Genomic DNA, 22,393 nt, shown 5'->3' on the forward strand with positions numbered 1-22,393 from the left:
CAGCTCACGCATGTGCTTTCCAGCCTGCCCCCCGCCCCCGCCCCAGTACAACTCAGCCAGACCCTAACTGCAAACAACCCCCAAGCTTTATTATAAACAGGCTACGGCTCCCCAGCAAAGGCACAGACAGACAGTGGCCAGAGTGGCGCCGGGCAGAGGCCCCAGGCCCTCAGAGTCCCCGTGCAGCTGGGCACAGGGCCCGGTTGAGGCAGGCCTGGCAGCGTGGGCGGACGGGCAGGCAAGTCTGTTGGCCAAAGCCCACCAGCAGGCCGTTGATTTCTCTCCACAGTTCCCTGTGGGGGTGGGAGTCATCAGTGTGGAGGGAGGGAGGGAGCCCACCGGAGGGAGCCCGCTCCACCCCATCCTGGGGGTGGGCACACCTGGGCAGCCACTCTTCCAGAGCTCTTCGGGTTTCCTCTGGGGACCTGGTTGCCTCCTTGGTCCACCTGAGTCGGTTGGCGATTCTGTGCACATGTGTGTCCACTGCTGCTTAGAAATGGGGCAGGGTGAACACTCGGCAGGCTCACTGGGCCAGACTGCCCATCCCTGCCCGTGGGTGGGTGGGGGGTCCCCGTGGCCCCTCCCCGACCCCCCCAGCTTCTGAGGAGGGCCCAGAACTGCAAAGGCCTGACAGAGGGTTGCCTGGGCCTGTGGCTGGGCAGGGGCTGAAGCCAGACCCAGAAGTCTTGGCCACAGGGTGCAGGCAGCAGTGCCTACTGGCACTAGCTGTGGTGCCAGGCTGGATGGCAGCAGCTCGGCCCGCAGAGACAGCACCTGCGACTGCACCGCCAGCGACGGAGCGGCGAGCGTGGCCGGGACAGCTGCAGCTGTCGTCCACCTGGCCGCAGCCCCTGCTCCCGACCAGCCACCTGGGGGCTCGGCCAGAGCACCTGCTCGGTGGGGCCCCCTCCCCTCACCAGATGTGATCCCTGCCTCCTCCTCGCCGTTGTGTCTGCCCAAGAGAAAGCGAGAAAGTGTGTTCCTGCAGCAGCTCACTTCCCTGCTGCTAGCTGCCTGGAAAAAGACTCAGCCCTCCCCCAACAGCTGTGATGGGCATCCCTGGGGCTCAGGGAGAGCAGGTGAATGAAGAAGTCACACCCTGGGGTCACCAAGGCTCAGCTTTTTTCTCTGTAACATGGAAGTGACCGCTCCCTTAAGTTACCCAGGGCTGCACCGAACTGTGAGCCCCCTGGGGGGCTGGTCCAAGAGGGCTCTGCACCTCTGGGCTGCTAATGGGAGCAAATGCTTCCCCCACTTAGTGGCCCAGTTCAGAGAGGCCAAGTGCCTCGCCCAGGGTCACCAGGCTGGGAGGGTGCCCAGCCCCCGCCAGGGTCACCCTGCAGCTGGCCGGGTCCACAGACAACCATGAAGCACTCGGTTCTCACACTCCACCAGTCCAGCTGAGAGCGGGCCCTTCCCCACAGACCCGCCCGCCCACTCCTGGACACGGGCAGCTGAGGACAGACGCCAGGAGAAGCTCAAGTGTCTGCTGAGTGTCTGCCAGCCGCGGGAGCCCAGTGGGGGTGGGGGGCTCTGCCCTGGCCGGGCTCCTGCACGTCAGGGCTTCTGAGAGCCTGCCTGGGGGGCAGGGGTGTGTGTGGGGGCGGGGCCCTCCTCCTCCCATGGGCAGTGCCGGGAAGGGGTCCCCAGCCCAGGGGCGGGCTGCACCAGCCACAGGAGCCCTGGGGCATTCCTGACCGCCTCTCCTGGCTCCTCTGCACAAGTCCCTGAGAAGTGCCAGGGTGGGGGCACACAACAGGTCACGGGTCAAGGCCTGGTTCCCAGGCTGACTGGGCCTGTGCCGTGAGGCCTCGGAAGCCCCAACCCACTGGGCAAAGATCTGAGGAGGCCGGCCCACCCTGACAGATGCCAGGGTCTCTCCACTTGGAGCTCCTCCAGGGCCAGGATGCGCCACAAGGACCCAGGAGAGGATTCCAGGAAGGGCCGCCCCCACCCCCGGGGCTTCATCTCCCCGAGCTCCTGCTCTGGCCTCTCCCCGGCCCCGTGGCTCTGCAGATGCTGTTCCTTCTGCCCGGACCGCGCTTCCTCCTCTTGGCCCGGCCAGCCCGCCTCGCCACTCGGCTCTTGGACGATTTGTCACCTTCTTAGGAAGTCCTCCAGACGCCCCAGACCAGGCTGGCTCCAGCGGCGCCCTGCATGCCCCGTCAGCGTTCCTACCCTCGAGTGAGGAGCTGTCTGATGTCTCTCTCGCTCACGCGGAACAGTCCCGAGTCGGCCGTGGGCCTCTCCCGGGGCTCAGCCCACCACACGTGCTTGGCAAACAGGAGCTCCTCCCATCAGTACCTGTCTCTGGGTAGGGCAGCCTCGCTCCTGACCCTTTGGGCTGAGTTGTGAACAAGGAGACCTGAGCTGGGGACGTGGGGAACCTCAACAGCAGCCAGCAAGCCTGGAGCCGGCCACTCCCACCTCGCTTGCGCTCCACTCACCAATGCCTGACACAGTGCCCCAGGCCACCGCCATGGCCAAGTGCGCCATCTTGGGCCCGACACCGGGCAGCGCCACCAGCTCTGCCACGGAGGCTGGGATGTCCCCACCGTAACGCTGCTGCAGGATTGCAGTGGTCTGTTTGATGTACTTCACCTTGCTCTGAAAGATTGCGGGGGGTGAGCCCTGGAGGTCAGGGGTATTACCCAACTGGGGAGAACAAGGCGCACAGAAGACCCCCAGGTGCCCAGAGCTACCCATCACCGGTCCAGGACACAGTCAGAGGCACCTGCTTGCCAAGGGCAGCAGGAAGACCAAAGGAGGCCCAGCGCAGGCCTACCTCCCACCTGCCTGGGCCCCAGGACAAGTGTGTGGGGTCTGGTTTGAGTCCCCCTGCCCCATCACTCTCCACGGGAGACCAAGCAGGCTAAGAAGGGCCAGCCATATCAGCAGCTGGGCTCGACAGCACCTGGGCCTTCAGGAAGGAAGGCTGGAGACTGGGGCTCCCCCGCTGCCGCCAGGCCAGCAGGACAGTTCCTATCCTGGGCCTGAGCGGACAGGGCTATTCAAAACCCATTTGACAAACTGCAGCCCAAGCCAGTGCCTCGGGGAAACAGCCCCGCCCACCCGCCACCCTGCACTCCCCGCTGCTGCTCCCCACGGGAGGGGAGGGGAGGGGCGGGGCCGTGCACTCCAGGGAGGCTCCAAGTCAACAAAGGGCTAAGTGGGTGGGCAGCCTTAGCGAGGAAGGGAAGGGCCAGGAGGCTGGGCAGGGAGGGGGAGGAAGGAAGGGGTGGGCTGCAAACAGGAAAGGCCAAGGAGCTCTGGGGTCTGGACTGAGGCCCCACCGCCCAGCCCCCTGTGGGCTGGTCAGAGAGGCAAGGGCAGGATGGGGCTCCAGGGGAAACTCACAGCCAGGGATGCCTGCTCCAGTGACTGCCCCCCCCCCCCCCCCCCCCCCCCGCAGCTGTTCAGCTTCCTTGACACCTTTTGCAAGCCAGTGGTGCCCCCAGGCCTGCTGGCCACAGACTGGCTCACCCTCCAGAAGCCCACAGGATAGATGAGCGTTCCCAGTGTGCTGTCGTCTGTTTGCAGGATGCTGTCCACCGTCAGGCCCCGGGCCCGTAGCCGCTGCATGGCGCCCGCTGTCACCTGGTCCTTGGTCTGGCTGGAGAGCATCAGGGACAGCAGCACCTGGTACCTCTGCACCTGCTTGCACAGGGACAGCCACCAGGGTGGTGGTGGGTCCTCAGTACTCACCGTGGGCCAGGCCCCAGCCAAGCCCTTTACTCATCTCCACGTGTCACCCCGGGCCTGGCCAAGGAGGCGTGTGTGGTGTCTGGCTTAGGTCTGTTTTTCCACTTAGGAAGAAAATAACTGCACCTGCTTTGTAAGATCACTGTGAGGCTTACAGAACCGCACCTGGCGTGACGCCAGCGCTCGGCACTGCTCGGTTACGCTTGTTATTGTTATCACTTCGCAAAGGATGCTGTGGTTCACTTCACAGACAAGCAAACTAAGGCCCAAGCCACAAGGTAGCAGACTTGGGATTGGAATCAGGTTGGTCTTAGGACCAGGCTCTGGGCCAGTGAGTATAAGGAACTCCCTCTCTGAGCCAATGTTACTCAACACCCCTGATGTGCCAGCTGTCCCTGCTAGAGACCTGAGAGGAAGCGAGTGTCTTGTTCAGAAGAGGTCATCAGCAGATGGGTCCCTGTCTACCTTTGGGGATGCGCTGGGGTCAAAGCAGTGCTCAGCCCCCAGCTGGTCCACGGGCGCGTCCTTCCCGCTCCTCATGGTCCGGATGTTGTCCAGCTGCCGCCGCCAGTCCTGAGGCTGCCAGGATGGTGCCTGGAGACGCTCGGCCCCCTCACCTTCTTCACCTTCTGAGGCCTCGTAGGCCACGCTCAGTCTCCGTGCCTTCCGCCGACGCTTCACGGGACTGTAGCTTTTCCTCCCTTCTGCAAAAAGTGCCACTAGGTGTGGGCGCTGCCCTACCTGCTATCTCATCCCATATCGTTTGTTCAACAATCACCCAACAAACACCTGCTATAGCCGGGGGTGCTCTGGCCTCTACGGCACGTTCCGGGCCACGTCAGCCTTCCTTATGGCGCTGCCCCTCTGGCTAAGCCCACTGCCGCACATGAGGACGCTATTGATGGCCTCCACCAGGGCATCCCCCGCTCTAGTCTCGACGCCGTCAGAGACAGCTTTCTAAAAATCTGGATTAAGTCGCGTGACTTCCTGTTGGAAACCTTTCATTGGTTTTCCTCTTTACTTGTGAAGAACTCCAAACTGCCCTGGCATCAAAGCTCCTGCACAATGCGCCTGTCCCCCCGCCATGCTTCTTGCCCACTGTGTCATCCTGTCTGTCTGGGCTTACCCCTGGGGGCTTTGGGTGTCTGTGGGAATCCTCCTCTGGCCACTCCTGCAGACATCCAGGCAGGACAAGGGGCAGGGGCCCCATCATCCTCACTTATCGCTGAGTCCCAAAGTAAGCCCTCAACAAGGAAACATGTAGGTCCCCTAATACAGACGTAAATGGTAAGAAAAGTCACACCGTTTCCCATTTTCTCTCAGAGGAACCAATCCTCTAGCGGGGGGAGAAAACATCTGGCTGGGACCTCTGAGTTGGAAGCAGTTCTCAGGACAGGGCCAGTGCGCCTCACAGTCAGCCTGGCGCAAGTGGCATACCCTAGGGCACGCTAGTGGGGCTGGGAGGACTTTCTTGAACAAGATGTAGGCGGAGGAGGTAGGAATGTACGAACTCAGCCCGTCTGCTGGGAACCGAGCTCAAGCGGGAACTCACGGCCCGCCCCGCTGTCCCCCGACGTGCAGCCCAGAAGCTTGCTCGAGGCTGCTGGGTACCATCCCTCGCGGCGCGGAGCCCTCATGTGCGACCGGGACCCCAGCCTCCAGTCCCTTGCAGGTTCCCTTCCCCGCCTCTCCTCCTGTGCCCCACCTCGGGCGCGGCGCTACCTGCAGCCGCCTCTCCGCTCCGGAGCGGCGCGGCCTTCTCCCCACCCGGCCTCAGACTGGCCCCAGTCCCCGGGCTCCGGGCGCGGGTCACCACCATCCTCACTCCCGCCGCGTTCATGGCGGATTTCTGCGGACTACACCTCCCGGCTGCCCCTGCGCCACTCCCACGTGACCAGACCCTCGCCCGGCCTTCCGGCCAGAGAGCGGCCCAGGACTACGTCTCCCAGCAAGCGCTGCGGCGGCCCTCGGCGCCCTCCCACGGCCGGAAGTGCGGGTCGCGCTTCCGGCGGCGGCCTGGGGCCGGGGGTGTGCTGGGTTCTCCGCCCCGGGACAGCCCGGCGCGCGGCGGGCGGGGCGAGGGGCGAGTGGTGAGTGGCTGGCGGCGTCCGGGCCGCTGGCGCCGGCTCGGCCTGCGGGGTGGCCAGCCCCGACCGGGCGGCGGGGTACGCTTGCCCCTCCAGGCCGGCTCCGCGCTGAGGCGGCGGGGGCGGACCCCGCGGTGTCGCGCCCGGCCCTCCGGAGCACCCACCTCAGGCTGACCCTGGAGCTCCAGGCATTCCTTGGCTTTAAGTCCAGGGCGGGGGCGGGGGCGTGGTCCCTGCTCCTGGCGTCCCCCCGACAGTCCTCCCCGACACGGGGAGAAGAGAGACGTCAGACGTCGGGGCTCCCTGGACCCCGCCGCGGCCGCCCCCGGGGCCCCTCCCTCACCGCACGCACTGAGTCAGGAGGCGCGGGCGGACGGCCGGGCTCTTCACGGGTTTATTTCTGGCCGGGACCGCCTGGCTGTGGTGGAGGTCTCCCCGGGGCTGTGGGAGGAAGAAAGGTCGTGCCCACCGGGAACCTAGGGTTCGCGGGCGGCCGGCGGTCCGCTGCGGGGAGGGCGAGCAGAGCCGTCCCTGAGATCTCTGCCTGATTCTCTGCACAGAGGAGTCCTCTGGTGCGTCCTTGCCCAGCATGGCTAAGCCAACAAGCAAAGATTCAGGCTTGAAGGAGAAGTTCAAGATTCTGTTGGGACTGGGGACTCCACGGCCAAACCCCAGGTCTGCAGAGGGCAAGCAGACTGAGTTTATCATCACCGCGGAAATCCTGAGAGTGAGTGAGCTGCCTGGGTCTTCTCTGCTGAATGGGAGGTGCAGGGAAGGCTGAGTTTGACCTGTCACCCCGTTCTGTGGGACTGCTGTCCCCAGCACCATGGTGGTGATGGTTTTCCTCTGGAGATTCAGGAAGTCAAGATCTTGGGGACTTGGTCCAGCACACTGGAGTTAGTATTCAGATGTTGATGTTAAGAAAATCTATTTCAAAAAAAGAAAAAAGAAAAAAAAGAAAATCTATTTCACTGGATGTAACCAGAACACCATGGTCTTCTCAGGTGATTAGGATTATGTCCAGGTGTAACTGATAATTTGAGAGTTCCTGGGAGAAATAAGTCTTCACTCTTGTGTGTGTGTTGGAATCTCCCAGTACATGCCTACTCAGTGCTTTGCCCATAAATAATGTTGAATTTTTGCGCTTTTTAAGTTTCCTGTCCAGAAACATGGAGAAGGCAGTGGCACCCACTCCAGTATTCTTGCCTGGAAAATCCCTTGGATGGAGGAGCCTGGTGGGCTGCAGTCCATGGGGTCCCTAAGAGTCAGACACGACTGAGCGACTTCACTTTCACTTTTCACTTTCATGCATTGGAGAAGGAAATGACAACCCACTCCAGTGTTCTTGCCTGGAGAATCCCAGGGATGAGGGAGCTTGGTGGGCTGCTGTCTCTGGGGTCGCACAGAGTCGGACACGACTGAAGCAACTTAGCAGCAGCAGTCCAGAAACAACCAAAGTGCTCATCCGTTGGTGAAGGTGTCAGCAAAATGTGATAGATACATCCATAGGACGGAGAGACTGCCAAAAAAAGGAATGAAGCACTGATAACATGCAAAAGCACGGATGAACTTTGGAAACTTTCTAAGTGAAAGAAGCCAATCACAAAGGCTCACGTTAATGTATGATTCCGTATATATGAAGTGTCTTGAATAAGCAAACCCACAGAAACAAAGTAGATCAGCCTTTGCCAGGGCTTGGGGTGGGTGAGGAGGGGTTGGGGAGTGAAACTTCCTTTTGAGGTGATGAAAATGTTCTGGAATTAGTGGGCCTGGTTGCAAGTACTGAATATACTAAAAGCTGAATTATACAGTTTAAAGTCATTACAATGGTGAGTTTTATATGTGAGTTTTTTTAAGTGAAAAAAAGGGTAGCTATGAAAAAAAGTTCTTGCTCCCTTAAGGTGGGAGTGGTCAACTGATGATTCCTGGTTTCAAGAGGTCTGCTGTAGGTTTCCAGTGTTGGTAAGACCGGGCAGTTCTTAGCGTGCCCTGTGATACGCAGGTAAGGAGACCTGGTGCCTGAGCCCGGACCCCCTTTCCTTCTTTATCTCTCCAGGAGTTGAGTGTTGAATGTGGCCTAAATAATCGCATCCGGGTGATAGGGCAGATCTGTGAGGTTGCCAGAACGAAGAAATTCGAAGAGGTAGGTGTGTCTCGGGTGGGTGACTGGACAGATTCATGTGAGCTGCACTAGAGCCTGATTTGGCTTTTCTAGGAGCAGGGCTGACAGCTGACTTCGCTAAGGAACTGTTGCACACCATTTGAGAAATTTAGTCTTGTCTTAGTGATGGGGAGAGCTTCTCTGGTGGCTCAGCTGGTGAAAAATCCTCCTGCCATGCAGGACACCTGGGTTCGATCTCTGGCTTGGGAATATCTGCTGGAAAAGGGAAAAGCTACCCAATCCAGTATTCTGGCCTGGAGAATCCCATGGGCTATACAGTCCATGGGGTCGCAAAGAGTTGGACACGACTGAAAGACTTCTTTCGCTTAGTGATAGGGAAGCTTCTGGAAATGTCCTGAGCACAACTTGGAGAGACCAGTTACGTGTGGAGATGCAGAGCAAGGGGTTAGGCTCTTTTAGCAAATCTGGGAGAGGTTTTGAGGTGGCTTACAGAAATGCATGCTCAATGTCCTCTCACAAACTTGCAGGAAAAAACAATAGGAGAATGTCTGTTTTGTTCAGCAGAGAGTGTACCTTGATGTAGAACAAGTCCAGGCACGCCAGACTCTGTCTTTTGGGAAGAGGCGTTTGGGTCGTATTAAGCAGCCTCACAGATGTAGGCATGTTTATTTCTGACAGATGCTTCCAGGCTCTTCCCGTGTCCTGTGGACAGAGGGGGATGCTGCCGTTAGAGTTCCTCAAGGGCTGTACCCTCGCCTTGCCGCCCCACTTTTGTGCGAGTGACACAGGACTAGATGTGGGTCTCATACCTGGCGGGTTCAGATCTGCTTGGGCGAGAGTGACCCCTGTGTCCTTTGCAGATCATCTGAAACGTGCAGGCTGCGCTTCACCAGGGATAAATGTGAGGATAGGCATCAGAGTTCTCAGAGTTGGTGTGAGTGCAGAAAGGGGAGCCATGGCTAGGGTGCCATCTAGTGAATGCCGCAGCTGGCCTCAGGCCCGGGTAGTCTGGGGGCTCAGGTGGCATCGGGAGGAGTACAGGGAGTGGGGGAGGAGGGGAGGTTCCAGGGCGTCTGGAGTCGGTTGGAGTGTTGGTCAGACTGCATCTGAAAGACATTTTAGCCCCCCTCTTAAGAGGAGTGAGCGCAGGAAAGGGTGAGTGGTCTGGAAACCTTGGCTAAGGGAAAGGAAGGTTATGTGAGAGGCTGATTCGAAGAGCTCTGGGGAAAGGGCTCAGTTCCCTCGTGGGCTGGGTGGACTTAGAAGGCAGATTCCAGAACCTGCACAGAGCACTTAGCAGAGGCATAGTCGGGGTAGGGTGCTAAGTAGCCCGAAGCTGGCTTGTTCACACAAGGGGGAGCCAGAGCACGGGGCTCCTGGGTCAGGCTGCAGGCCCGGGGATTGCTCTGGCACTGCTGGTTCAGAGCATCTTCTGGTGACCTTGCCCAGAGAGGCTGGGCAAGCTCTGGGAACTCCCTGCTAATTTCTGGGGGCCTCCAGGACAGCCCTCCTGGCCCACCTGCCCTCCTCCCTGCCCTCAGCCTATGGCCTGGTGAGGGTTAAAGGACCAGCTAGGGTTTGAAAGAGCTTGGAGCCGTTCCCCTGGTCAGGCTCATGCTCGCTGCGGGCTGTGACGTATACACAGCTGTGGCTGTGGCTGTGGCTGTGACTTTAGAGAAGCGAGTTTAAGTCAGAAGGGCACGTTGTTCTGCTCTGTCTTTTGCCCATGAGACTGTCCCCTGAGACTGACCCCTGAGCTGAGGGGCCAGCACGCCAATCGCCATCCCCTCTGCCGGGCAGCACGCGGTGGAAGCACTCTGGAAGGCCGTCTCGGACCTGCTGCAGCCAGAGCGGCCACCCGAGGCCCGGCATGCGGTGCTGGCTCTGCTGAAGGCCATTGTGCAGGGACAGGTAAGGGCGGCCACGTGCTAGGCGCTCCGGACTCGCATCTAGTGGTGGCACCCCGCACGGGTCGGCTGGTGCCCAGGGCCCTGCAGCTGCACGGCTTGTGTGGGCACGTGGTGTCACCCTCTCCTATCTCTGTGACCCGCACAAGCCACTGCCACCTCTCCTGTCCAGTGAGGGTGCTTGTCCCTCCTTTTTCTCTGGGGTGTAAGTGAGGCAGTCCGTGCTGCGTGCGGAGTGGTACTGGCCCGAGTGCGCCGTTGCTGTCTTGCTCTCACTGACCTCCCGACCCTGCTCACTGGGGTCTGGCCCTGCCATTCCTGCCATCCTGGGAATGGACCCAGGCCATTCCTTCCTGGGAGGTTCCGTCTCCTCCTGCCTGGTTTCCTCCACGCCTTCACAGCCCCCTGCCCCGAGGAGCCCCCACCTCAGCTTGGCTAGGCCACTGTTGTCATTCTGTGAGCACCCCTCGAGGGTGGGGCTGAATCGGCCCCTGCTGAGAGCCCGCCCCCATGTCCAGACCTGGGCGCCTGGTAGGTGCTCCACACACGGGTCAGCTGATGGCCGGCATGCCTGATCCCTTCCCCAGCTGGTCCCTCACAGCCACTTCCTAGGGGAAGGAGACAGAGCCCCAGGGCTGGGAGTCCTGGGGCCCGCAGCACTTCTAGGACTTCTCACAGCTGCCCGGGAAAGCCGGGGATCCTGACTGCTGACCCCATTGTTTTGTCTTCAGGGGGACCGCCTGGGCGTTCTCAGGGCCCTCTTCTTCAAGGTCATCAAGGATTACCCCTCTAATGAAGACCTCCACGAGAGACTGGAAGTTTTCAAGGCCCTCACAGACAATGGGAGACACATCACCTACTTGGAAGAAGAGCTGGGTGGGTGCCATGTTGGGTGTGGGGTTTCTCTGGCTTTGGTGATCAGATATAATCTGGGGTACCCAAGGTCCAGAGGGAGAGCTGCAGTTCACAAGGGCGGCCTGAAGAGGGCGCTGCAGCACCCAGGTCTGCTTACCTTTCTGCAGCCTGCTTCAGCTGCCCAGAGCTCCTGGGGAGCTTGTTAAAAATGCAGAGTTCTGGGCTTCACTCCAGACCTGCTGGTTCTGAACCCCTGGGGACTAGGGCCTGGACATGTCTTTTAGGCAGGCAGGAGGTGGTCTGAGTTTTATTGTTGGAGAGCATGGTGTCAACCCAGGCCTAAGGCTGGGTCTTGGCCAGAGTGTCCTGAGGTTTTCAGGGCCTGGGCCACCTTGCCTGTCTTCCTCCTTCCCCTTCGAGCCAGTCTGGCCTCCTAGTCCTTCTCTTAACTGACCATCCTCCCAGTTGTCCTTATGGTGTGAGTTTCCATGATCTTTAGAGTTCGTGTCACTGCTGTGGGGGGAGAGAGGGGCAGAGGAAGAAGTGAATGTGACTTGACCCTTGCTGTTCTGTCACTTAGTAAACGGGCCTCAGCTGTCAGCCTCCTCCAGCGCAGGTGCTGGCGCTCCGGCAGTGGTCAGGTCTTCTGTCCAGGTTTCTTTGGCTAGGAACTGAGCCTTGCTTGTGTCTCTTGTGGGGGAGGCCCTCCTAGACTCTTACCCCCTGTTTGCACCCCCAGCATCAAGGGTCAGGGCTGTGAGCATCAGATGCACAAAGGCTGCCCCTCCCCCAGCCCAGACCCTTCACGCACCTGGGTGCTGGTGAGTTCCTGTGACTCACTGGCCTCCCGGAGCTCCAGCTCAGCCTCCCTCAGCACCCTGGTGGCCTGCCTGTCATTCCGTGGGGACCACTGATGTGGCTTCCAGCAGTGAATGGGAGGGGGACACAGTTTTCCTGGGGAGGGAGGGAGTTGCATGAACGTTGCTCTCTTCTCCCCAGCGGACTTTGTCCTGCAGTGGATGGATGTTGGCCTGTCCTCCGAATTCCTCCTGGTGCTCGTGAACTTAGTCAAATTCAACAGCTGTTACCTTGATGAATACATCGCCTCCATGGTCCAGTAAGAAAGCCTTTCAGTCACTTTGGCCTGATGACAGTCTCACTGTCTCATGTCTGCAGTTCAGCTCTGCAGGGTGAATAAAGCTGTGAAACCATTAAATGAGCTGTTGGGAATGGCCAGAGCCGTTTTCCACATGCTGTTGTGATGTGTTTGATGTCGCTTGGTGGCTGGGTCACCGTGCTTGTCCTGTTAGAACACTGCAGCCTGCAGGCAGGGGCGTGGTGTTGGTGCTGCTCCAGCGCTGTGCAGTGGTTGTGTGGTGGGAGCCCTGAGGGAGGGCAAGCCCCTTTTTAAGTGACTTTGCCGAGGAAGCAGGAAGTAGAGTGGAGCCACCCAGCCTCTGGGCAGGGTCCTTTCAGCTGTGTTGTGCTTCTTCCCCAGCATGGTCTGCCTGCTCTGTGTCCAGACCGTGTCCTCCGTGGACATAGAGGTCAGTAACCCTGCTAAGGCCCCCTTCCCCCAGGAACAGTCCCTTCCACCCTCCTGGGCAGGCCAGGTGGTGTTGTAACAGGCCCTGGGCCCTGGGGTCAAGCCCTGTGCTGCCACTTACCAGCTGGGTGGCCTCGGGCATGCTGCTTGGCCTCTCTGAGCCTCAGGATTCTCTGTGGAAGGACGGTTGGGTGACATCTGTTCTGGGGTCGTCGTTTATGACGAGATGACCGCTGTGACTGGGATGGAGCAGGGCTTCCCAGACGCACACTGACTCTGAGGGTCCCAGGAGGGCCACTTCAGCAGAGGGAGGGCAGTCACCCCTGACCAAAGCGTCTTTGTGGGAACCGGTGGAGGTGTGCCATCCCTGCAGGCAGGAGGCAGGCTGGCCTGACCCTCTCCCCGCCCCCCAGGTGTCTCTGCAGGTGCTGGATGCTGTGGTTTGCTACAACTGTCTGCCAGCCGAGAGCCTCCCCCTGTTCATCGTCACCCTCTGCCGCACCATCAACGTCAAGGAGCTCTGTGAACCTTGCTGGAAGGTAGGGTCTCCCCTGCCATCCCACAGGGACTTCCCAGGGGAGGTGATGAGTCAGCCTGAGGACAGAACAAGGGCCCTCTGGCATGCAGTGAATGGCCTCTGACTCCCGGGGTGCCCAGACAGTGGCGTGCTGAGGGAAGCCAGCGCACTTTCCCAGTAGCCGAGCGGAGGCCAAGGTTTGGTGGCATTTTGAGGGCAAACTTGGGTACCTGTGTCTGGTAGGAGGTGGCGGAGAGCAGCTGGGCATGGAGGGCTGCAGGGTGTGGCCGTTCAAGGCCTGGGGCTCGTGTCTGCCCATCTGATGGCACGTGTTCCTTCCCAGCTGATGCGCAACCTCCTGGGCACCCACCTGGGCCACAGCGCCATCCACCACATGTGCCGTATCATGGAAGACAGGCGAGTGCAGGCCGCCTGGGCCCTGGGGGTGAGGGTGTGGGCAGCTGGGGGCCATGGGGCCCCTGGAGAGGCTCCCCATGCAGGCTCTGGCCCAGCACAGGCTGACGGGAGCCTCCTGGGAGGCAGCCCTGGTGGGAGGTCTGCTCCATCAGGGAGCCCTGAGCTGGGGCGCATGGCTTCTGCTCCCGTCCTCCTGCTGGTGAAGTCAGGATACTCAGCCTGAGCTCCTGGCCTCCCTCTACATGCGGACCTCCTCCAGCGGGGCTGCATCCCCAGGCCCGCCTCACCTCCTGCAGCTGGCCCATCGCAGGGCCCATCACTTCTGCCCCAAGATGGCTCATCGGCCCACTCCCCGGCCCCCGCCCCCACCCTCAGCTCTCACCTGCTCACTGCTCTCCTGCATCCACTCTTGGCCTCCCGAGTCCAGTCCTCCACACGCAGCAACGCAGATCTGACAGTGTCCTCTGCCCGAAGCCGCAGTGGCTCCCAGTGCTCTCAGCCTGCCAGCCTCTTCTTCCTCCAGTTTGCCTTTCTGCCCCTACCCCGGGCCTTGCGCTACTGTGTGCCTTGCTGGAATGCCCTGCTGCTGTTTCTCTGAGTGTCCTCGACATCTCAGTGTTGTGCCTGGATTCCCCGGTGGCCCAAGCAGTCTGCTGTCACGTTCCACGGCTCCTCCTCAGCTGTAAGCTGAGGGCGTCCCCAGCGTTAGTTTACGTGATCATTTGGTTCACGCCTGTGTCTCCGAGGCTGTCAGCACCACGAGGCCGAGGGCCTTTGTGTCCTGGCAGCTCGCGTGGCCCCTTAGCCAGTCAGCGTGATGACTGTTGAGCACGTGTGAGAGCAGGCCGCATGGCTGTGCTGCCCCAGGCACCCTGCGCAGCCCCTTGCCCTGCTCGGCTCCCACCTCAGAAGCATAGGGACCTCTGGAGAAGCTGCTGGAGCCTGGCAGATGCCGGGCTGCCCTCTGTTCATATCCTGTCTTCCCGGGACGCTTTCAGAGCCTACATGGAGGACGCACAGCTGCTGAGAGGAGCTGTGTTCTTTGTTGGCATGGCTCTCTGGGGTGCCCACCGGCTCTATTCTCTCAAGAACTCCCCAACATCTGTGTTGCCATCGTTTTATGAGGTAACTTAGTTTCTGCACCATGGTAAGCTGGCGAGGGTTGGGGGGCTCCCCTTAGCTGGGCCAGGCTCATCAGACTGGAGTCTGCTGCAGGGATGGGGCTTTCCATGTAGAAATGAGATGTGGGACCTTTGAGGGGTTCATTCGCAAGCAGATGTTCCAGTTTATGAATTTCATCTTGTCAGTTAGCATCAGGACTGCTCAAGATTCCCTTGGGGATAGCCGCATGCTTGCTTTTGACAGTTCCCTTGGTCAAGTGGCAGCCTCGCTCTTGTTCTAGAATGAGGCCAGAGATGGTAGCGCGTGTCTCTGCAGTGCCTGGTGGAACCTGGAGCACTCTGTTTTGTGTTTTCATGTAGTTGTCACAGCATTCTGGTGGGCTGGGGTGATCACACTCTTCTCAGCTTACCAGACGAATGGATGCTTGCACTGTGTCCTCATCAGGGTCGTCCTGGGTGGGGATAGCATGCTCTCTGTGCATGGCTTGCGATTCATGAGGCCAGTCGGCCCAGAATTTGAAGTGAACAGTCTGGCTCCATCAGACCATTTGGAGCCAGCATAGGACACATACTCCCAGGCTCCTGAGGTGGTGTTTCTGTGGCCGGTGAGACGTGCGGAAGCAAGGGGTCTCAGGCTAGGTTCCGAGGGAGGGCTGCATGCCGGGGCTTCCTTTACGAGAGCTAGCAGGAGCTGACTGCCACGTGCCCTGTGTTCCAGGCCATGACCTGTCCGAATGAGGTGGTGTCCTATGAGATTGTCCTCTCCATAACCAGACTTATCAAGAAGTACAGGAGGGATCTCCAGGCCGTGACCTGGGACATCCTGCTGAACATCATCGAGCGCCTGCTCCAGCAGCTCCAGGTGAGGTGGGCAGGAAGGCTGGCACTGGGAGGACTGGGGCTGTGGACTGGTTGGCCAGGAGGGCCCTCCTTCAGATCCCGCTGCGCCGTGTCCCCTGATGGTTTTCAGGGCTGTCGGCTCATGGTCCACTGAAGACGGCTGTTTCTCCCAAACATGCTCCATCAGCTGGAGCAGGACTGTGTCATAGGTGAGCAGGGGGTGGGGGACCATGTCAGTCAGGATGGACAGAGTAACCTGCCGGGTCACCTCCACGGCCACAAGTGGACCCTGAAGACAGTTCCTGCCCGCCGCTTTGGTGGAACTTTGGAGGAAGGCATTGCCGGTAGCAGGAGGGAGGATGTGCTCGAGCAGGGGCTGTGAGGAGAGGCGGCCACACGCACCGCAGGCTCGGGCCTGGGCCACTGGGCAGGCAGCCAGACCCATGGGAGGAAGGACCAGAACTCAGCAGGGCCTGGGCTCCCGTCCCTCAGGGGTGGGTGCTGAGTGTTCAGGCAGTGCTTAATCTTGGAAGGATGGGTTGAAAGACCACGCCACAGGGCCCCCAGAAGGTGCAAGAGCCTGGGGGAAGCCCACTGTGCAGCCAGCGCCAGCGCTCCATGGCACCTGCTGTTCCCATTGGGCAGGAGCGGCACAGGGCCTGGCACACCCAGCATGGGGCAGTCATGCCCCCTGCCCGCCTGGAGGGTTGGAGTCTGGACCCAGCTGCCTTGAGCTGAGGACTGCAATGCCGAGTCTTGGCAGGGAGCTGGGCTCCTTCCTGAGTGCTGGCGTCCTCGTGTTGCAGAGCCTGGACAGTCCAGAGCTGAGCGCCATCGTGCACGACCTGCTGAGCACAGTGGAGGAGCTGTGCGACCAGAACGAGTTTCATGGCTCGCAGGAGAGATACTTTGAGCTCGTGGAGAGGTGTGCGGACCAGAGGCCTGTAAGACCACTTCTCTCCTCACCACGGTGGGGCCGGGGTTTAGGTCAGGTGGTTGGCAGGGGTGCTGTGTGGGTCTGGGGGAGGTTCTCCGTGAGTTTGAAGTAAAGGCCCAGGCAGGCTCCTGTTCCCCCAGGGTTTGTGCCCCAGCGCTGATGTCTGCAGGCACCAGCAGGCTGGAGGTGTGCGGGCCTGGGCGCTCCACACAGCCCGACTCCATCTCCGCTCACCAGGGCGGAGGGAGACGCCTGGCGTTTCCGCACTCGGCGTGTCTGCTCCCCGAGCCGCAGGCCGTCCTGGCACAGAGAGGCTAGCCTGATGCAAGGCTTTCACGTGGGTTTTCAGTGAGTCCTCACCGAGGCCAGCGGATCCTCTATCGAATCGGCTCCCTCCCTGTGTCTTGGAGTGGCCATTCTCCTGGGCCAGCAGCGTGGGGCTGGGTTTATGAGAAAATCTCAGGAAGGGCCAAGTGGCTCCTTAACCCCAGGTCTGTCTTCTCTTGACAGGAGTCGTCCGTCTTAAACTTAATAACCTACAGGGCTCAGTCCATCCATCCAGCGAAGGACGGCTGGATCCACAACCTGCAGCTGCTGATGGAGAGGTTCTTCAGGTGGGCGCGCGACCAGGGCAGTTAGCGCCTTCCTCTCTGGTTCTTTAATGTGACGGTTCTCACTGCGTGGGAGAGGCTTTGTCTTCCAGTAAGACAGACAGTCCCCTGAGGCTGCTGTGTTTGCTTCTCCCGTTGGGTGGTTGTCTGGAAAGAGGCCGTCTCTGAGGGCCAGGTGCTCCGCCTTTCACCCGTTCTGGGTCTGCATGTTGCTGTGCTGGGTCCATGTGGCAAGAATCTGGCCTCAGTCTTGCCTGCCACCGAGGCGGGTGGGTGTGGGGTGCCCAGAGGGAAATCCTCGGACTTCAGGCTGGCGCGGCCGCGCAGTCCCAGCAGTGTGCCCCGCCCCCAGGAGCGAGTCGCGTAGCGCTGTGCGCATCAAGGTGCTAGACGTGCTGTCCTTCGTGCTGCTCATCAACAGGCAGTTCTATGAGGTGCGTGTCTGGGCTGCCGTGGGGGCCCTGGGGCGGCGGGGGCAGGGTGACCTCCGAGGGCCGTGCAGGGCACCGCTGGCCTCAGAAGCAGCCTGTGGCCCTTGCTGGGGCCCCTAAGCGGCAGGCTTTGCTTCCTCGTTGACCCCTCCCTCCCTCCCTCCCACCAGGCCTGTGGCTGAGAGGCCAGGAGGGCACAGCCTCTGCCTTCAGGAAAACAGACTTGTGTGGGGACGTTTTCTTTTCATTTTGTGATCACGCTCACCCTCCGGACTCTGGGTGGGTCACCGGCTGCCAGGCCCTGCCTGCCTCTCTGCCGTGCTGTTTCCCTTTCCGGTCTATCCTTCTCTAGGTTTGAGGCCAGAACCTGCCCTTCTTTCCAGAACAGCCATAGCCCCGCCCACCGGGCTGCCTTCCAGAGAGGTGCTCAGGCGCCGGGTGTGTCCCCTCTTCCAGCACCTTCCTCACGGCGGCCTCGCTGCAGCGCCTGCTGCTCCTGGGACCTGTCGGCCCCGCCTGGCCTCTCAGCCTCCCCTTTCTCTGCATCTCCGTCTGCTGGAGTTCACTCTGCAGAGTCTGGCTCAGCACTGCCTCTTTCAGGAAGTCCCTCGTGTTGGGGTTGTCTTGTCTTGTTCTCCGCTCCTGTAGTGCCTTGTACCTGCCTCTGTGAAAGCGCCTCCTACGGCCCCATGACAGTGGGTCCGTGATATCAGTGCACACTCAGAGGGCCCTCTGCTTGGGGTCCTTTGAATTGTGACACTGAGGGAGCGGAGGGGCCGTCCCTGCCGTGTTCACGTCTGAGCCTGCACCTGCGGGCTCTGCCCACGCTGGGCCACTGTGTACCTGGCATTGTCCTGAGCTGAGGGGCTGTGCTGAGCGCCCTGGTAGAGGCCCTTTGGCTCTTGCACACTGCTGCCGTGGGTCGTCCCGAGTTTGGAATGACGTGTTGATGTGTCTCGGCCACGGCCAGAGGCTCACCTGGTTGCTCCTGTGCTTGCTGCAGGAAGAGCTTATCAACTCAGTGGTCATCTCGCAGCTCTCCCACATCCCTGAGGATAGAGACCACCAGGTCCGGAAGCTGGCCACTCAGCTGCTGGTAGATCTGGCTGAAGGCTGCCACACCCACCACTTCAACAGCCTACTGGACATCATTGAGAAAGTGAGAGCCGCGCAAACCTGGGGGGCCCAGGCGGCCACTGGGACCCCTCTCAGTGGCGGAGCCCGGCAGGCAGCGGCGTTCCCCAGACCTGCGTCTGTTCTCTGCAGAGTGACTGCCTGAGTCTCCCTGAGAACAGTTCCCTCCCGGGGTTGGGAGGCCTGGCCGGGCCTGCTGCTGCCCTGCTGCCTGGGGTCCTGGAACGTGTCTCTGTGGCTTTAGAAAGGGCTGGCTGTGGAAGGCTTGGGTCTATTGCTCTTCTGTACAACCAGCACCCTTTTGTTTTAGTTTTAAAATGCATTACAGGTTCTGATCTGTGCCTTGGCGGGGTGGATGGCGCCTTTCCTTCTGAGAAATAGAGGAGAAAGTAGTCGCTGGTAGAGAACTTGGGAGGTGGCGGTTGCTGCATGAGTGAGCCCAGAGCTGGGGTTTAGCGGAGGCCTTCTCTCTGCAGGTGATCGCCCGCTCCCTCTCTCCGCCCCCTGAGCTGGAGGAGAGGGATGTGGCCGCGCACTCAGCCTCCTTGGAGGATGTGAAGACTGCAGTCCTGGGGCTCCTGGTCATCCTTCAGGTGGGCTCTGCCCCGAGGGTGCTGCTCCCTGGGGACCTGCACGCTCCCAGGGGTGGTCCTGCCTCCTCGGTGCCGTGGGGCCAGGTCAGAGTCATCACGGCGGGTGGACGAGGCCCTGCGTCAGTGCAGAACTGCCTTAGCTGTCCCCGCGGCCAGGGAGGCGGGGAGGGCTGCCATCTGTCTGGCCCCCCAGTTGTGTGGCTTTCTTTAAAGCAGCTTTACCGAGAGGTAATGCGTGTACCACACAGCTCATCCATTAGAGTGTGTGGTTCAGTGGCTTTTGTTACGTTCATAGAGTTGTGCCCTGTTGTTACAGACATTCACCCCAAAACAGCTCCACACCCGTTAGCGGTCCCTCCTCATTCTCCCCGCAGCACCCCAGCCCTTAGCAGTCACTGACATGCTTGCTTTCTCTCTGAATTCGCTCACCCTGGGCGTTGCATAGGCAGGAGTCACACAGCGTGTGGCCTGTTCTGTCGGCGTGTTCCATGGAGCGTGACGCCTTTCACGTTTCTCCCATGTCAGGGCGTGTGTTAGTGCTTTGTCTTTTGTCCTGCTGAGTAACGGTCATTGTGTGGGTATCCGTTCATCAGTTGGTGGTCACTCGGGTCATTTCCACTTTTGGCTGCAGTGAACACTCATACGAGTTTTTGTGTGGACCCGTGTTTCATTTCTCCTGGGTATCTGCCCAGGAGTGGACTTGCTGAGGCAGCCAGTAACTGGGCAGTCAGTCATCAGAGAAGCTGCCAGGCTGCTTGCTTTAGGGGCCACTCTCATTTGCATTCCGAGCAGCAGTGGGTGAGGGCTCCATCTTTGCCACACCCTCACGCTCACTCCTGATTTTCTGTTTGTTTTTGATTGTCACCGTTCTCATGGGTAGGAAGTGAAGTCTCATTGTGGTTTTGTCGTGCGTTTTCCTAGTGAATAATGACGTTGAGCATCTTTCCACATGCTGGTTGGTCGTGTGTGTGTCTTCTTTGGGGAAGCGTCTGTTTAGGCCCTTTGCCCATTGTTAAGCTGGGTGGTCTTTCTTGAGCTGTCGGGGTCTTCACACCCTCTGGGTATGGGCCCTTTGTCCAGTAGCCCACTTGTGCATGTCCTCTGCCCCCGGCTCTTGCCGTGTCGCGCCCGCTCTCCAGGTGGTGGCTGTCCTCGTGTGCTTCAGGCGTCCCTGGGGTTGCTGGTGCTGTGGCTGGCCCTTCACGTCCCAGCAGGGCAGTGATAGGCGCCTCTGCTGGCCACCACCCTCCATCGCTGATGGGCAAGGCACCGCGGTGCTACTTAAGGTCACCTGCCAGGATCTGTATTGTGTAAAATGAAATGTTTGAGTCAGTTGGTTCATCAACTACTTTGTAAAACATTGATGGTAGGACAGTTCCCGTAAAGTTTACCCCTGGTGGAGTTTTATTACCTGGCCTGGAAGTTCAAAATGTATTTGATACAAATACTGAACAGCACCTCCTGAGCATCTTGTTGGCAGGAGCCTTATGCTCCCTGTGTCCTGACTTGAGGGGTCATGGGGAGCCCTGTGGTCTGAATGGACCAGAACCCTACTGCAGGGAAGGAGGGAGAGATGGTCTTGCTCTCACTTGGAAATCCAGCCTGGAGACCTGGGGCTGTCAAGTGTGTGTATGTGCGTGCGTGTGTGTGTCTCTGTGTGTGTCTGTGTGTGTGTGTGTATGTGTGTGTGTGTCTGTACAGTGATATATGTTTTAAGTCTCCTCCAAGACTTAGAGTACCACAGAGGGGACAGCAGCCCCCCGCCCCCGTAACCCCTGACCCCTTCCCCCAAACCAGGCTGCTGGCAGCCCTGAGCGCCATCTGCCTGCCCACCCCCTCAGGTCTCGCCTCTTAGGGAGGTTTCCTTGACCTTGTGGAGGGGGTGGGGACGACCGCCCCACCACGAGGGGACAGCCCCCTTCATGGGCCGCACGGGGCACACACGCGTCCTGCCATGCAGGGTGACCCCCACCCCCAGGTCCTCCTGCTTCACCTCGTGGTGTTGAGAAGGTGCTGTCAGTGCCCGTGGGTCCTGCCGCACGTGGCTGTGCCGTTGGGCAGTTTCCCTGGTTTCTTATCTGATTCCCTTGACAACACAGACACGTGACTTGTCTCTGATGTTTCACCTTCACCAAGGGGGGGCATGAGGGGCAGTACCTGTGGAAGGAAGCCCCTGAGTGGCGTTGGTGGCTCGCAGGGTTTTTCCGTTTTAAAGGGTGGTGGGTGTGGCCAGTTATCTCGGTGCCTGCCGGGCTGCTCCCCCGGACACCACGGTGCTGGCTGCCTGGCTGCATCTCAGCCGCCTGCCCTCGCTGTGACCGGCACTCTCTCTGCAGACCAAGCTGTATGCCCTGCCCGCCAGCCATGCCACACGTGTGTATGAGACGCTGGTCAGCCACATTCAGCTCCACTACAAGCACAGCTACACCCTGCCCATTGCCAGCAGCATCCGTCTGCAGGTGTGTGCCGGGGTACCCAGCGCCCACTGGCTGGAGGGGTGGCGGGCCCTGGGGGTCTGCAGCAGACCCCCCCTCGCGCCAGCTGAGGCTGCTGCTTCCCTGGCCTGTGGTCTGTGCGCCTCTCAGTCACGTGGGGTTCTGAGATGGGGGCGGAGAGCGGGAGTTGCCCTGACTTCCAGGGGGCCCTGGTGCCCCAGAGCCTGGTGCTGGAGGGCAGGGCGGGGCACCCTGGCTCGAGCTTCTGCCTGGGGAGCTGGCGGCAGGGTGAGCAGAGGTCGCTGGGATGGGAGCCCTGTCCCTCGTGGAGCATCCGCCTGAGGAGACGGCCCTCTGTGTTTGGGGGGCGAGGGTGTCCTGAGCAGAGGTCTGCTGTCAGTGCCCCGGGCCATACGCTGCTGCCTGGCCAGATGCCAGGCGCCCGTTCCCTGCCCACTGCCCCGGGTGAGAGGCAGGTGTTGCCCAGCTCTCGGGACCACCGGCCCTGTGGGGAGGCCGCGGGTGCTGTGGCACTGGGGCGGCTTTGCTGTTGGGGTGGCCTCCCCTGCCGAGAGTCTGCGTGGCTGGGGGGCCGTGTCCTGCTCTGTTGGACCGTGCTGCCCGCTCTCCGCAGGCCTTTGACTTCCTGCTGCAGCTGCGGGCCGACTCACTGCACCGCCTGGGCCTGCCCAGCAAAGACGGGCTCGTGAGGTTCAGCCCCTACTGCGTCTGTGACTACCTGTACGTCCAGGGCCCGGGGCGGGGTGGCGGCTGGCTCTGGGGCAGGGGATGGCTCCAGAGGGCTTGGCGGGCAGCCCTGGTTGCGGCTTGGGGCCTGCGTCCATCCTTCGCCTGCTGGAGAGGGAGCTCTGGCCTCAGCGCATCTCCCGCTCGTTCCCATAGGGAGACAGAGAGGAGCTCCGAGAAGAAGGCCGGGGGGCCGCTGTCCCCGCCTGCCGGGCCCCCTGGCCCCGCACCCGCGGGCCCTGCCGCGCGCCTCGGCTCCCTGCCCTACTCCCTGCTCTTCCGTGTTCTGCTGCAGTGTCTGAAGCAGGTGAGAGGCTGGGCTCCCAGCGACACTGGGTCAGACCGAGCTTTCTGGGTTCTCCCCAGGCACTCAGTTCTTCCCCGTGGTGCC

General features: G+C 60.6%; 2 protein-coding genes across 21 annotated transcripts in view; one reads left to right on the top strand and one right to left on the bottom strand.

Moving 5' to 3' along the window:
- Positions 1-68: 68 nt before the first annotated feature.
- On the bottom strand, positions 69-5,553 carry NTHL1 (nth like DNA glycosylase 1). 10 transcript variants are annotated; one of them, XM_042240634.1, is made up of 6 exons: positions 5,425-5,553; positions 4,168-4,403; positions 3,484-3,654; positions 2,448-2,607; positions 381-486; positions 69-293 (listed from the first exon to the last, which is right to left on the bottom strand). In XM_042240634.1, exons 1-6 carry the CDS (start codon positions 5,540-5,542, stop codon positions 170-172), a joined length of 915 nt encoding a protein of 304 aa, XP_042096568.1. In that variant the 5' UTR covers positions 5,543-5,553; the 3' UTR covers positions 69-169. The 10 variants fall into 10 exon arrangements, with proteins under 10 accessions (XP_042096568.1, XP_027817291.1, XP_027817290.1 ...); XM_027961490.2 differs by having other exon boundaries at positions 4,168-4,406; XM_027961489.2 differs by having other exon boundaries at positions 3,484-3,657; positions 4,168-4,406.
- Positions 5,554-5,703: 150 nt separating this feature from the next.
- Positions 5,704-22,393, top strand: part of TSC2 (TSC complex subunit 2) — a 30,850-nt gene continuing 14,160 nt past the window's right edge. For all 11 annotated transcript variants that reach the window (XM_027961487.2, XM_042240623.1, XM_042240622.1 and 8 more), the window contains exons 1-19: positions 5,704-5,792; positions 6,350-6,516; positions 7,846-7,932; positions 9,712-9,822; positions 10,550-10,694; positions 11,673-11,790; positions 12,172-12,220; positions 12,633-12,758; positions 13,080-13,153; positions 14,152-14,278; positions 14,993-15,136; positions 15,921-16,058; positions 16,562-16,665; positions 17,015-17,096; positions 18,097-18,252; positions 18,704-18,820; positions 21,157-21,279; positions 21,890-21,996; positions 22,159-22,309. In XM_027961487.2, coding sequence (XP_027817288.2) covers positions 6,379-6,516; positions 7,846-7,932; positions 9,712-9,822; positions 10,550-10,694; positions 11,673-11,790; positions 12,172-12,220; positions 12,633-12,758; positions 13,080-13,153; positions 14,152-14,278; positions 14,993-15,136; positions 15,921-16,058; positions 16,562-16,665; positions 17,015-17,096; positions 18,097-18,252; positions 18,704-18,820; positions 21,157-21,279; positions 21,890-21,996; positions 22,159-22,309 — 2,097 coding nt within the window. In that variant the 5' untranslated portion in view covers positions 5,704-5,792; positions 6,350-6,378. The remainder of the gene's footprint in view (positions 5,793-6,349; positions 6,517-7,845; positions 7,933-9,711; positions 9,823-10,549; positions 10,695-11,672; positions 11,791-12,171; positions 12,221-12,632; positions 12,759-13,079; positions 13,154-14,151; positions 14,279-14,992; positions 15,137-15,920; positions 16,059-16,561; positions 16,666-17,014; positions 17,097-18,096; positions 18,253-18,703; positions 18,821-21,156; positions 21,280-21,889; positions 21,997-22,158; positions 22,310-22,393) is intronic.

This window comes from Ovis aries, chromosome 24 (assembly GCF_016772045.2).
Source record: "Ovis aries strain OAR_USU_Benz2616 breed Rambouillet chromosome 24, ARS-UI_Ramb_v3.0, whole genome shotgun sequence".
NCBI classification, from domain to species: Eukaryota; Metazoa; Chordata; class Mammalia; order Artiodactyla; family Bovidae; genus Ovis; species Ovis aries.

Coding starts and splice junctions, on each gene's coding strand:
- NTHL1 (XM_042240630.2), bottom strand. CDS start 5,015: ATGGGAAACGGTGTGACTTTTCTTACCATTTACGTCTGTATTAGGGGA. Junction 3,658..4,167: donor ACCCCAGCGCATCCCCAAAG/GTAGACAGGGAC, acceptor TCCCTGTGCAAG/CAGGTGCAGAGGTACCAGGT. Junction 487..2,447: donor GGGCACTGTGTCAGGCATTG/GTGAGTGGAGCG, acceptor ATTTCTAAGCAG/CAGTGGACACACATGTGCAC.